The following is a 15,438-nucleotide window of genomic DNA, read 5'->3' on the forward strand; positions in this document are numbered from 1 at the left end:
GAACAGCTTACTGGATCGGGGTGTTTTGCCCCATTGGCTGTGTTAGGAATTTGTTATGTAATTCAGACGAAAATGCCCAATGTACTGTAGTTTCTGTTTGGTGTTAGTAAAGCAGGCGATGCTTGTGGTGTGGGCTGCATTGTTTAGCAGCCAGTGTGTGTGTGTATATGTGTGTGTGTGTGTGTGTGTGTGTGTGTGTTTGGGCAGTGTTGTGTTTGTTGTGAAGGCTAGGAGCTCTAATTTGCTCTCAGATTGCAACTAATTGCGTGAAACAAAAGGACAGCCTCTCCCGAGTGTGTCCATTGACAGGGCCCTCCGAGCACCTCGGAGAACAAGAGCCTGTGAGCCCCCCCCCCCCCCCCACCCCACCCACCAGCTCTCTCGGTGGCACCCACCAAACTGAGCCAACTCTCTGACACATACAGATTAGCCCCGGGGTAAAAGAGAGAAAGAGAAAGCGTTTGTCTCTTGGTTACTGGTCTAAAATGGAATGCAAAGGGGGTAAGGTAATTACAGACACGGAGATGCAGCGAACAGCCTAACGACGATCATCGAGATCCCATTGGTTGGTTACACACACACACACACACACACACGTCTAATCACTGCCTCTTTGATGTAATCAATAACAGAGGGTAATGTAAACACTGGGGAGTATTTTTTTGTCTGTGCCCTATTTGTGGGGGAAAACTCATCCCGACTTGCTGGACCTGGCTCCCCAGTGTCTGCGCTTAGGCCCTCCCAGGCCCACCTGTGGTTGTGCCCCTGCCCAGTCATGTGAAATCCATAGATTAGGACCTAATGAATTTATTTCAATTGACTGATTTCCTTATATGAACTGTAACTCAGTAAAATCTTTTAAAATTGTTGCGTTACATACAGTACCAGTCAAAAATTGACACACCTACTCATTCAAGGGTTTATTTTTTTTAAACTATTCTCTACATTGTAGAATAATAGTGAAGACATCAAAACTATGAAATAACACATGTGGAATCATGTAGTAACCAAAAAAGTGTTAAATCAAAATATATTTAAAGAAAATGTGAGATTCTTCAAAGTAGCCACCCTTTGCCTTGATGACAGCTCTGCAGACTTCGCATTCTCTCAACCAGCTTCATGAGGTAGTCACCTGGAATCCATTTAAGTTAATTTAAGTTAATTTGTGGAATTTCTTTCCTTCTTAATGTGTTTGAGCCAATCATTTGTTTTGTGACAAGGTAGGGGTGGTATACAGAATATACTTATAAAGTTTATTCAAGTGCAGTCGCAAAAACCATCAAGTGCTATGATGTAACTCATGAGGACTGCCACCGGAAAGGAAGACCCAGAGTTACCTCTGCTGCAGAGGATAAGTTCATTAGAGTTACCAGCCTCAGAAATTGCAGCCCAAATAAATGCTTCCCAGAGTTCAAGTAACAGACACATCTCAACATCAACTGTTCAGAGGAGACTACGTGAATCAGGTCTTCGTGGTCGAATTGCTGCAAAGAAACCACTACTGAAGGACACCAACAAGAAGAAGAGACTTGATTGGGCCAAGAAACACGAGAAATGGACATTAGACCAGTGGAAATCTGTCCTTGGTCTGATGAGTACAAATTAGATTTTTGGTTTCAACCGCCGTGTCTTTGTGAGACGCAGAGTAGGTGAACGGATGATCTCTGCATGTGTGGTTCCCACCGTGAAGCATGGAGGAGGAGGAGGTGTGGGGGTGCTTTGCTGGTGATACTATCTGTGATTTATTTATAATTCAAGGTACACTTAACCAGCATGTCTACCACAGCATTCTGCAGTGATACACCATCCCATCTGGTTTGTGCTTAGTGGGACTATCATTTGTTTTTCAACAGAACAATAACCCAACACACCTCCAGACTGTGTAAGGGCTATTTGACCAAGAAGGAGAGTGATGGAGTGCTGCATCAGATGACCTGGCCTCCACAATCACCTGACTTTGATTTGGGATGAGATGGAACGCAGAGTGAAGGAAATGCAGCCAACAAGTGCTCAGCATATGTGGCAACTCCTTCAAGACTGTTAGAAAATCATTCCAGGGGAAGCTGGTTGAGAGAATGCCAAGAGTGTGCAAAGCTGTCATCAAGGCAAAGGGTGACTACTTGGAAGAATCTCAAATATATTTTGATTTGTTTAACACTTTCTTGGTTACTACGTGATTTCATAGTTTTGATGTCTTCATTATTATTCTACAATGTAGAAAATAGTACACCTTTAAAATAAACCTTGAAATGCACTATTGGTTAAGGGCTTGTAAGTAAGCGTTTCATGCTAAAGTCTACACTTGATGTACTCGGCGCAGTTGGCAAATAAAGTTTGATTTGATTTGAATGAGTAGGTGTGTCCAAACTTTTTACTGGTACTGTAAAAATAAATAAATAACAATAACAAAAAATATATATATAATATATATATATATATATATATATATATATATATATATATATATATAAAAAATATTATATACACACATACGTACACAAAAATACAAAAACAATCATTGCAAACACAAATAAAACATCACAAATCACAAATCAGAACATTTGCCCGCAAGGCACTAGAACTGTATTCTGAATTCTGTTCCAGCAATACGGTGCATTGAAACTAAAAGCAGATTTACCTCGCTCTGTGGAGACCCTCGGAACCTCAAGAGGTAACCAATCCTGTCAACAGGTTAGGCAACTCAGGTGTCTCATCCTGTCAACGGGTTAGGTAACTCAGGTGTCCCATCCTGTCAACGGGTTAGGTAACTCAGGTGTCCCACCCTGTCAACGGGTTAGGTAACTCTGTCAACGGGTTAGGTAACTCAGGTGTCCCACCCTGTCAACGGGTTAGGTAACTCAGGTGTCCCACCCTGTCAACAGGTTAGGTAACTCAGGTGTCCCACCTTGTCAACAGGTTAGGTAACTCAGGTGTCCCACCCTGTCAACGGGTTAGGTAACTCAGGTGTCCCACCCTGTCAACGGGTTAGGTAACTCAGGTGTCCCACCCTGTCAACAGGTTAGGTAACTCAGGTGTCCCATCCTGTCAACAGGTTAGGTAACTCAGGTGTCCCACTCTGTGAACAGGTTAGGTAACTCAGGTGTCTATACTTTAACAGCCAAGGTCCCATTCTAAATTAAAATCTGCTGCTGATGGACCTTATGAGCTGGACTGGTCTGACTGGTCTGACTGGTCTGACTGCTCTCTGTGTTTTGATATGAAATCCACATCACCCACTAAATTAACTTATCATTTTTTTCATGTTTCAAGCTAGTAATGTATAAATATTTATCTTTAAAATGTAATTATGACATAGCCAATGAATATATAGCACCATTTTGGATTTCACCTCCCACCATCTCATAACCAAATGGTTTTGACCGTTTAGAAGTTTGAACGGAGTGAGGAAGTCTCTCTTCTCCCCCCCCCCCCGCAGTGGTTTTACCCAATCATCTTCCAGAGGACACAATCATATTTCTCACCAGAAACGGATTCGTGGCAAAAGAAGCAAATCCCATACACTGTGTAGGTCTAACTGAAGGAGAAGGGGCGGGGTGGGCGCACGGAGGGAAGGGGAGGGTGGTTTTCCTGTCCTCCCACGCCAGGCCTATGAGGGATGGGCTGGCGACCCTTCTCTCCTCTCCCAGCGACCCTTCTCCACTCATCAGGGACAGACAGCTGGGCCGAGCGGCTCTGATCCATACGCCACGGCTATCGCCAGATTTATTATCAGGACAGGACAATGAGGCCACAGTCACATAATTAACCAACCTCCCCAATATTGGCCAAACATTATTGGAAAATGACCCGTACTGCTGGCTTCTTCTTATTTATTTTTTTTAAATACAAAAAATGAACTAAATTTGTCAGTCTTTCAACTGACCTGGGACCAACAGGCAAATTGGGGGAATTCAGAATTAACTGAAGGCCGTCTGCATTGAGGTTGGACTGATGGAAATCAGAATAGAAGACAGTTCTCATTAATGAATTAATTAACCATTAACACCATCGCTAACGGCGACACAAAGTGGAGAGACAAGCGCGCGCGCACACACACACACACACACACACACATTCCAGAAAGTTGGAGGTAAATATTATATCACTGATGCATTTTTGTCAAGTTCAATACATATTTGTCGAATTCTGTTTTTAAAATGTCTGGATTCAGTGAGTCCACGTTCTCCATAACGCAGATTTTATAGGGTCCTTATTAGCGCACTATATAGCGAATACGTTTTCATTTAGGGCGGGCCTCTACCGACCTGGCCTTGGCTCTAGGAGGGGTCACGGGACATGGGGAGGAGACGGTGGTGGTGTTGCCGGTGAGTTGTAGGGTTAGATGTAGATAAGGGCTGGTTAGGGTTTCAGTCACAACGCTGTAGCTGTATGTATCTGTATCTGTGAGGTGGATGGCTTATTGGGACTATATAGGGTCTTACCTCTTCCTGGTCCTCGGCTATGCGCTTCGTCCCCCTCTTCCCAAAGATACAGGCCAGGTCTGTCTGGCTGCGGCTGGACAGGTCCTTCCCTAGAAGGAGCAGGTTAGGGTTAGATACACAGAGAGACAGAGATACACAGAGAGAGAGAGACAGACAGAGACAGAGAGACAGACAGAGACAGAGAGAGACAGACAGACAGAGACAGAGAGAGACACAGACAGACAGAGAGAGACACAGACAGACAGAGAGAGACACAGACAGACAGACAGACAGACAGACAGACAGACAGACAGACAGACAGACAGACAGAGAGAGGAGAGGTGTTTTATAAGGCTGAGGTATTACAGACAGATAGAGAGAGGAGAGGTGTTTTATAAGGCTGAGGTATTACAGACAGAGAGAGGAGAGGTGTTTTATAAGGCTGAGGTATTACATTAGATAGAGAGAGGAGAGGTGTTTTATAAGGCTGAGGTATTACATTAGATAGAGAGAGGAGAGGTGTTTTATAAGGCTGAGGTATTACAGACAGAGAGAGAGAGGATAGGTGTTTTATAAGGCTGAGGTATTACAGACAGAGAGAGAGAGGATAGGTGTTTTATAAGGCTGAGGTATTACAGAGAGAGAGAGGAGAGGTGTTATATACATTTCATATGCATATACGTCTACCAGGGCCATTATTCTAGATATTTAGTCTGACTTCTGACTCCCTTCCCTCCAAAGTGTCTTGTTTTGCTAAAGGCGTTTGAGAAAAACACAAGTCAAATATAGATGCTACAGGCTGCACTCTCGTTGATACGGCCAGATCCTTTCCTGTTGTCAGGAAAACACAGACGACACCCCCCCCCCCCCCCCTTTACCTCACCTGGCTTGGGAGCGTCGTCTGTCGTCACCCAGTACCTACTTCCTGTTTTCTCTCCTCTAGCCTCCATCTGACACCCTACTTCCTACATAAGTGCACATTACCCATAGGGAATATTGTCAAAACAAGTGCACTACGTAGTGTACCATTTTCATTTTCGTAGCCACACTTACGTCAAATCAGGAGCTACTTCCTGTTTGGTCCATCTGGCATGTCCATTTTACAGCCCCCCCCCCCCCCCCCCTTTACACAACCCTACCTAATAACACCAGACCCTAATCTCTCCACCAGGCCCCGAACGCTCCCAAATGGCACCCTAACCTCTGTATAGTGCACTATAGAGTCAAAAGAAGTGCACTATGTAGAGAATAGGCTACCATTTGGAATATAAACCCCATTTACTCCCGTTGTGCTCCTAATATAGCCGCGAGCGGAAGGCCGTGCTCCTGATAGATAAAAGCGGGGGAGATGGATAGGATGGGGACAGATTGGGAATGCGTCCACAGTAGTACCACGTTCCAAATATATAGTGCACTACTTTATCAGATCAGAACCTTTATAATCAGTGCACTACAAAGGGAATAGGGTGCCATTTTGTACATAGCATGGGATGCTCTCCCATAGCCCCCCCCCCCCCCCAGACAGCCTGTTGCTGTTGTTGACCTTTCACCCCAGTTCTTAAAGAAGAAACTCATTAACCCTCAGACGGAGATGGAAGAACGATCACACAATTCTTCCAACACGCTGTTGTTTCCTCCTCAGTCCTCAGGACAACCTCGTTGACCCCAGATGAACCATCAGAGTTTACCCTCCTCCTCCTCCTCTTCCTCCTGTCTGATGAACAGTTTGCCAAGCGTGGAACAACTGGTTAACGATTTAATTTAACCGTTTAGTAATTAAGAATTGAGGCTGTGTTACCTAACCACTTGTTAGTTGGCTCAATCCATGAGTGCTCGTACACACACACACACACACACACACACACACACACTAAGCTTAACAGCAGCTATAATGTGCAGCAGGAATGTTGACCCGAGTGTGTTGCCATGGCCACCTGAGGGACGCTCTCCTGTCACTGGCTGGACCACATGCTCCTCCTACAAAACACCGCCTCTCTGAAACGTGATAGGTCCATTCCGAACCTGCCTGCTTGAATTGACGCTTGACGGGTATGTTACTGGCTGCATCAAGCTGCCTCTCAATAGAAACAGGAGACAGACTAGTGTCCTGTCCAGGGGGTGTCCTGGTACATCAAGCTGTCTCACTACAGAAACAGGAGACAGACTAGTGTCCTGTCCAGGGGGTGTCCTGGTACATCAAGCTGTCTCACTACAGAAACAGGAGATAGACTAGTGTCCTGTACATCAAGCTGTCTCACTACAGAAACAGGAGATAGACTAGTGTCCTGTACATCAAGCTGTCTCACTACAGAAACAGGAGATTGGCTCATATGGGCTGCTGTGGCTCAGACAAGGCTACTAGGGGGTTGGGGACAGAGCTGGACCAATCACAGACCTAGCTTGCACCAAATGGCGCCCTAATACCTATTTAGTGCAGTACTTTGACAAGGGCCCAGAAAGAATATGGTGCTATTTGGGACGCTCAGTCAGTTTGGATCGCCAAGACGATCGCCACGACGATCCAGACATCGAGCCACACCTCTTTGCATGTTACTGGTTTCTCTTTGCCTGTGGAAGCGTCCTCTTGTCAGGGGTTTGAAACATTGGCAGCTTAATGTTAAGGCTAGGTAATGGATTAGGAAGAGTTGAGCTGTTTATATCTGAAGTTGAAAAGGTTGCTGCTTCCTTCCTTCCTGCCTGCCTTCCTGTCTGCCTTCCTGCCTGCATGCCTTCCTTGCTGCCTTCTTTCTTTCCTGCATGCCTTCCTTCCTGTCTGCATGCCTTCCTTCCTTCCTTCCTTCCTGCATGCCTTCCTGCCTGCATGCCTTCCTTGCTGCCTTCTTTCTTTCCTGCATGCCTACCTTCATGTCTGTCTGCCAGCCTTCATGTCTGTCTGTCTGTCTGTCTGCCTACCTTCATGTCTGTCTGTTTGCCTACCTTCCTGTCTGTCTGCCTACCTTCATGTCTGTCTGCCTGCCTGCCTTCATGTCTGTCTGTCTGCCTGCCTTCATGTCTGTCTGTCTGCCTACCTTCATGTCTGTCTGCCTACCTTCATGTCTGTCTGTCTGCCTACCTTCATGTCTGTCTGTCTATCTGCCTACCTTCATGTATGTCTGTCTACCTTCATGTCTGTCTGTCTGCCTGCCTTCATGTCTGTCTGCCTTCATGTCTGTCTGTCTGTCTGCCTTCATGTCTGTCTGTCTGCCTACATGTCTGTCTATCTGCCTACCTTCATGTCTGTCTGTTTGCCTACCTTCATGTCTGTCTGTCTGCCTACCTTCATGTCTGTCTGTCTGCCTACCTTCATGTCTGTCTGTCTGTCTGCCTACCTTCATGTCTGTCTGTCTGTCTGCCTGCCTTCATGTCTGTATGTCTGTCTGTCTGCCTTCATGTCTGTCTGTCTATCTGCCTACCTTCATGTATGTCTGTCTACCTTCATGTCTGTCTGTCTGCCTGCCTTCATGTCTGTCTGCCTTCATGTCTGTCTGTCTGCCTACATGTCTGTCTGTCTGCCTACATGTCTGTCTATCTGCCTACATGTCTGTCTATCTGCCTACCTTCATGTCTGTGTGTCTGCCTACCTTCATGTCCGTCTGTCTGCCTACCTTCATGTCTGTCTGTCTGTCTGCCTACCTTCATGTCTGTCTGTCTGTCTGCCTGCCTTCATGTCTGTCTGTCTGCCTTCATGTCTGTATGTCTGTCTGTCTGCCTTCATGTCTGTATGTCTGTCTGTCTGCCTTCATGTCTGTCTGCCTACCTTAATGTCTGTCTGCCTGCCTACCTTCATGTCTGTCTGCCTGCCTACCTTCATGTCTGTCTGCCTGCCTACCTTCATGTCTGTCTGCCTGCCTACCTTCATGTCTGTCTGCCTGCCTACCTTCATGTCTGTCTGCCTGCCTACCTTCATGTCTGTCTGCCTGCCTACCTTCATGTCTGTCTGCCTGCCTACCTTCATGTCTGTCTGCCTGCCTACCTTCATGTCTGTCTGCCTGCCTGCCTTCATGTCTGTCTGCCTGCCTGCCTTCATGTCTGTCTGCCTGCCTGCCTTCATGTCTGTCTGCCTGCCTGCCTTCATGTCTGTCTGTCTGCCTGCCTTCATGTCTGTCTGCCTGCCTTCATGTCTGTCTGCCTACCTTCATGTCTGTCTGCCTACCTTCATGTCTGTCTGTCTGTCTGTCTGCCTACCTTCATGTCTGTCTGTCTGTCTGCCTGCCTGCCTTCATGTCTGTCTGCCTACCTTCATGTCTGCCTTCATGTCTGTCTGTCTTCTTGTCTGTCTGCCTACCTTCATGTCTGTCTGTCTTCTTGTCTGTCTGCCTACCTTCATGTCTGTCTGTCTGTCTGCCTGCCTGCCTTCATGTCTGTCTGTCTGCCTACCTTCATGTATGTCTCTGCCTTCATGTATGTCTGTCTGCCTTCATGTCTGTCTGTCTTCATGTCTGTCTGCCTACCTTCATGTCTGTCTGTCTGTCTGACTGCCTGCCTTCATGTCTGTCTGTCTGCCTACCTTCATGTCTGTCTGTCTGTCTATCTGCCTATCTTCATGTATGTCTGCCTACCTTCATGCCTGTCTGTCTGCCTGCCTTCATGTCTGTCTGTCTGCCTTCATGTCTGTCTGTCTGCCTTCATGTCTGTCTGTCTGCCTACATGTCTGTCTGTCTGTCTGCCTACCTTCATGTCTGTCTGTCTGCCTACCTTCATGTCTGTCTGTCTGCCTACCTTCATGTCTGTCTGTCTGTCTGCCTGCCTTCATGTCTGTCTGTCTGCCTTCATGTCTGTCTGTCTGTCTGCCTGCCTACCTTCATGTCTGTCTGCCTGCCTACCTTCATGTCTGTCTGCCTGCCTACCTTCATGTCTGTCTGTCTGCCTACATGTCTGTCTGTCTGTCTGCCTACCTTCATGTCTGTCTGTCTGCCTACCTTCATGTCTGTCTGTCTGCCTACCTTCATGTCTGTCTGTCTGTCTGCCTGCCTTCATGTCTGTCTGTCTGCCTTCATGTCTGTCTGTCTGCCTACCTTCATGTCTGTCTGTCTGCCTACCTTCATGTCTGTCTGTCTGCCTACCTTCATGTATGTCTGTCTGCCTACCTTCATGTCTGTCTGCCTGCCTGCCTTCATGTCTGTCTGCCTGCCTTCAGGACAAATATGGGATTTCAGGACCCCTATGGCGACGGACTGGTCGGGGCGTTGAACGGAGAGACGGACTGGTCGTTGAACGGATAGACGGACTGGTCGTTGAACGGAGAGACGGACTGGTCGTTGAACGGAGAGACGGACTGGTCGGGTCGTTGAACGGAGAGACGGACTGGTCGGGGCGTTGAACGGAGAGACGGACTGGTCGGGGCGTTGAACGGAGAGACGGACTGGTCGGGGCGTTGAACGGAGAGACGGACTGGTCGTTGAACGGAGAGACGGACTGGTCGTTGAACGGAGAGACGGACTGGTCGTTGAACGGAGAGACGGACTGGTCGTTGAACGGAGAGACGGACTGGTCGTTGAACGGAGAGACGGACTGGTCGTTGAACGGAGAGACGGACTGGTCGTTGAACGGAGAGACGGACTGGTCGTTGAACGGAGAGACGGACTGGTCGTTGAACGGAGAGACGGACTGGTCGTTGAACGGAGAGACGGACTGGTCGTTGAACGGAGAGACGGACTGGTCGTTGAACGGAGAGACGGACTGGTCGTTGAACGGAGAGACGGACTGGTTGTTGAACGGAGAGACGGACTGGTCGTTGAACGGAGAGACGGACTGGTCGTTGAACGGAGAGACGGACTGGTCGTTGAACGGAGAGACGGACTGGTCGTTGAACGGAGAGACGGACTGGTCGTTGAACGGAGAGACGGACTGGTCGTTGAACGGAGAGACGGACTGGTCGTTGAACGGAGAGACGGACTGGTCGTTGAACGGAGAGACGGACTGGTCGTTGAACGGAGAGACGGACTGGTCGTTGAACGGAGAGACGGACTGGTCGTTGAACGGAGAGACGGACTGGTCGGGGCGTTGAACGGAGAGACGGACTGGTCGGGGCGTTGAACAGAGAGACGGACTGGTCGGGGCGTTGAACAGAGAGACGGACTGGTCGTTGAACAGAGAGACGGACTGGGCGTTGAACGGAGAGACGGACTGGTCGGGGCGTTGAACGGAGAGACGGACTGGTCGGGGCGTTGAACGGAGAGACGGACTGGTCGGGGCGTTGAACGGAGAGACGGACTGGTCGGGGCGTTGAACGGAGAGACGGACTGGTCGGGGCGTTGAACGGAGAGACGGACTGGTCGGGGCGTTGAACGGAGAGACGGACTGGTCGGGGCGTTGAACGGAGAGACGGACTGGTCGGGGCGTTGAACGGAGAGACGGACTGGTCGGGGCGTTGAACGGAGAGACGGACTGGTCGGGGCGTTGAACGGAGAGACGGACTGGTCGGGGCGTTGAACAGAGAGACGGACTGGTCGTTGAACAGAGAGACGGACTGGTCGGGTCGTTGAACAGAGAGACGGACTGGTCGGGTCGTTGAACAGAGAGACGGACTGGTCGGGGCGTTGAACAGAGAGACGGACTGGTCGGGGCGTTGAACAGAGAGACGGACTGGTCGGGGCGTTGAACAGAGAGACGGACTGGTCGGGGCGTTGAACAGAGAGACGGACTGGTCGTTGAACAGAGAGACGGACTGGTCGTTGAACAGAGAGACGGACTGGTCGTTGAACAGAGAGACGGACTGGTCGTTGAACAGAGAGATGGACTGGTCGTTGAACAGAGAGACGGACTGGTCGTTGAACAGAGAGACGGACGGGGCGTTGAACAGAGAGACGGACGGGGCGTTGAACAGAGAGACGGACGGGGCTTTGAACAGAGAGACGGACGGGGCGTTGAACAGAGAGACGGACTGGTCGGGGCGTTGAACAGAGAGACGGACTGGTCGGGCGTTTCTCTCCTAGCTGGGCCGTTGAGGCCAAACACAATTTTTTATGATTATTTACGCAATACTGACCAAAATACTGACCATTTCGAATCCCACCTTCTCTGTATATATCTATGATCTCGCTCTTGCTGCTGGTGATTCTCTGATCCACCTCTACGCAGACGACACCATTCTGTATACATCTGGACCTTCTTTGGACACCGTGTTAACTAACCTCCAAACGAGCTTCAATGCCATACAACACTCCTTCCGTGGCCTCCAACTGCTCTTAATTAGAGCTGGGGTCTATTTTCCTGCATTTCCGCCTGACTGACGTGCCCAAAGTAAACTGCCTGTTACTCAGGCCCAGAAGCCAGGATATGCATATAATTGGTAGCATTGGATAGAAAACACTTTGAAGTGTCTAGAAATGTTAAAATAATGTCTGAGACTATAACACAATTGATATAGTTAGATCAAACCCCCGAGCTGACAAGGTACAAATCTGTCGTTCTGCCCCCTGAACCAGGCAGTTAAACCCACTGTTCCTAGGCCGTCATTGAAAATAAGAATTTGTTCTTAACTGACTTGCCTAGTTAAATAAAGGTCAAATAAATTAAAATAAATTAAAAATAAATTAGAATATGGCAGGGGAAATTCCAAAGCAAAACCAACCACAAATGTTTTGGGGGAGGGGGGGGGGGCTCCCAGACTCTTGTAATGGAAAGCTATGTAATTCCAGCTCCCAGACTGCAATTCCTATGGCTTCCACTAGATGTCAACAGTCTTTGTTCATTGTTTCAGGCTTGTTTCTTCAAAAAATGAGTTTTGAAGATGTTTTGGTACAAAGACTCCCGGTTGGAAATCAGTCTTGTTGGCGCGCAGTGAAGAGGACATGCGCTTACTCATTTTACTTTTCTATTGAACATACTTCTTTCCGTATGAAATATTATAGTTAATTTACATTTTAGGATACCTGGGGATTAGATAGAAACGTAGTTTGACTTGTTTGAACAAAGTTTAGCGGTAGCTTTTTGGACTCCTTTGTCTGCATGTTGAACGAGTGGATTACTGAAATCGACGGCGCCAAGTAAACTTTTTGGGATATAAAGACGGATTTTATCTAACAAAACAACCATTCATGTTGTAGCTGGGACCCTTGGGATTGCAAACAAAGTGATTTATTTAATCGCCATTTGTGATTTTATGAAAAATATGTTGATGTGGAGCGCCGTCCTCAAACAAAGGGCAAATAAAAATGAATTTTTTTTTTTAAAAACAGTCCATAATAAATTGCTATCTGGGTCAGTTGGGCATCATTTGAAAGCTTGTTCCACTGCCAACATGACTAGTTATGTTATAAAATACGATAGTGTTCGGTTTTCACAATACAATTCCGGGAAACATCAATTGCGATGCGCATAGAAAGGTCATAGTCAATCAAATGTATTTATAAAGCCCTTCTTACATCAGCCGATGTCACAAAGTGCTGTACAGAAACCCAGCCTAGAACCCCCAAACAGCAAGCAATGCAGATGTAGAAGCACGGTGGCTAGGGACAAAACAAATAAAATTTAACTACAAAAGCTGGAAGTTAGGAAGAAACCTAGAGAGGAACCAGGCTCTGAGGGACGGCCAATCCTCCTCTGGCATTCAGGTGTGTGTGTGTGGTGCTACAAATGTCCTTCACAGTAGACAAACAGGCTCATTCTGCTCAGAATAACCCGGGGTATGATGCCCCGTCATCCATGTTTTATGATATGGAAATGTGAAGTGCGCATTTGAACGGGTGTTTGGCTTGTTTGTATGACATCACCGCACTATTTATTACAATCTTCAACGTCTAAATCTTTCAGAATACACTTAGTCCTATTAAATTTATAACATTTTCCTCATTTAGTCAACAATTATTATTTACTTTTTTGCAAAAAAATTCTGATCAAATACTTATGTCATGCAATAAAATACAAATTAAAAATCCTAATTAATAAATTTTTGCTTTAAATTCCGTCTCTCACCGTTGAAGTGTACCTATGATAACACATTACAGACCCCTACATGCTTTGTAAGTAGGAAAACCTGCAAAATCGGCAGTGTATCAAATACATGTTCTCCCCACGGTATTTGGCTGCCAAAACTGCACATTCTGGCTTTTCACCCAATAAATATTTGATTTTTTATTCATCTTTTATAGTTTCAAATTCTTTGTATTGAATTATAATTTTGGGAAATAAATATTCTCTTAGGTCTGAGTATTTGTCACAGTGTAATAGGAAATGCAGCTCTGTCTCTACCCTGGTGCAGAGTGAGCACAGCCTGTCCTCTCTGGGCAGCCAGGTTTGTCTGTGACGACCGGTCTCTATAGCCAGACTGTCCTCTCTGGGCAGCCAGGTTTGTCTGTGACGACCGGTCTCTATAGCCAGACTGTCCTCTCTGGGCAGCCAGGTTTGTCTGTGACGACCGGTCTCTATAGCCAGACTGTCCTCTCTGGGCAGCCAGGTTGGTCTGTGACAACCGGTCTCTATAGCCAGACTGTCCTCTCTGGGCAGCCAGGTTGGTCTGTGACGACCGGTCTCTATAGCCAGACTGTGCTCACCGAGTCTGTACCTAGTCAATGTTTTCCTCAGTTTTCTATCATTCACAGTGGTCAGATAGTCTGCCACCAAGTACGGTCTGTTTAGAGACAAATAGCATTGAAGTTTACTTAGATTTTTTGTGGTCTCTCTCATCACCATACTTGTGCAGATATATGCAGTGTGATTCTCGTGATTCTATATGCATTGTGATTCTAATGATTCTATATGCATTGTGATTCTAATGATTCTATATGCATTGTGATTCTAATGATTCTATATGCATTGTGATTCTAATGATTCTATATGCATTGTGATTCTAATGATTCTATATGTATTGTGATTCTCATGATTCTATATGTATTGTGATTCTAATGATTCTATATGCAGTGTGATTCTCATGATTATTTTTGTATTGCGATTCTCGTGATTCTATATGCAGTGTGATTCTATATGCAGTGTAATTCTATATGTAGTGTAATTCTATATGCAGTGTGATTCTATATGTAGTGTGATTCTATATGTAGTGTGATTCTATATGTAGTGTGATTCTATATGCAGTGTGATTCTATATGTAGTGTGATTCTCGTGATTCTATATGCAGTGTGATTCTCGTGATTCTATATGTAGTGTGATTCTATATGCAGTGTGATTCTATATGTAGTGTGATTCTCGTGATTCTATATGCAGTGTGATTCTCGTGATTCTATATGTAGTGTGATTCTATATGCAGTGTGATTCTATATGTAGTGTGATTCTCGTGATTCTATATGCAGTGTGATTCTCGTGATTCTATATGCAGTGTGATTCTCGTGATTCTATATGCAGTGTGATTCTCGTGATTCTATATGCAGTGTGATTCTCGTGACTCTATATGCAGTGAGATTCTCGTGATTCTATATGCAGTGTGATTCTCGTGATTCTATATGTAGTGTGATTCTCGTGATTCTATATGCATTGTGATTCTCATGATTCTATATGCATTGTGATTCTAATGATTCTATATGCATTGTGATTCTCATGATTCTATATGCATTGTGATTCTCGTGATTCTATATGTATTGTGATTCTATATATATATATATATATATAGTGATTCTAATGATTCTATATGCATTGTGATTCTCGTGATTCTATATGCAGTGTGATTCTATATGCAGTGTGATTCTATATGCAGTGTGATTCTATATGCAGTGTGATTCTCGTGATTCTATATGTATTGTGATTCTATATATATATAGTGATTCTAATGATTCTATATGCATTGTGATTCTAATGATTCTATATGCATTGTGATTCTCATGATTCTATATGCATTGTGATTCTCATGATTCTATATGCATTGTGATTCTCATGATTCTATATGCATTGTGATTCTCATGATTCTATATGCATTGTGATTCTCATGATTCTGCATGTATTGTGATTCTATATGCATTGTGATTCTCATGATTCTATATGCATTGTGATTCTAATGATTCTATATGCATTGTGATTCTCATGATTCTATATGCATTGTGATTCTCATGATTCTATATGCATTGTG

The 15,438-nt window shown here is 45.8% G+C and overlaps 1 protein-coding gene across 1 annotated transcript in view; it reads right to left on the reverse strand.

The window, feature by feature from the left end:
• LOC139396785 (PIN2/TERF1-interacting telomerase inhibitor 1-like) overlaps window positions 1–15,438 on the reverse strand; it is a 59,576-nt gene that overhangs the window by 23,513 nt on the left and 20,625 nt on the right. The window contains exon 6 of the mRNA XM_071143698.1: window positions 4,443–4,531. Within this exon, the coding sequence (XP_070999799.1) occupies window positions 4,443–4,531 (89 nt within the window). The remainder of the gene's footprint in view (window positions 1–4,442; window positions 4,532–15,438) is intronic.

Source organism: Oncorhynchus clarkii, unplaced genomic scaffold, assembly GCF_045791955.1.
Source record: "Oncorhynchus clarkii lewisi isolate Uvic-CL-2024 unplaced genomic scaffold, UVic_Ocla_1.0 unplaced_contig_10271_pilon_pilon, whole genome shotgun sequence".
NCBI lineage: Eukaryota > Metazoa > Chordata > Actinopteri > Salmoniformes > Salmonidae > Oncorhynchus > Oncorhynchus clarkii.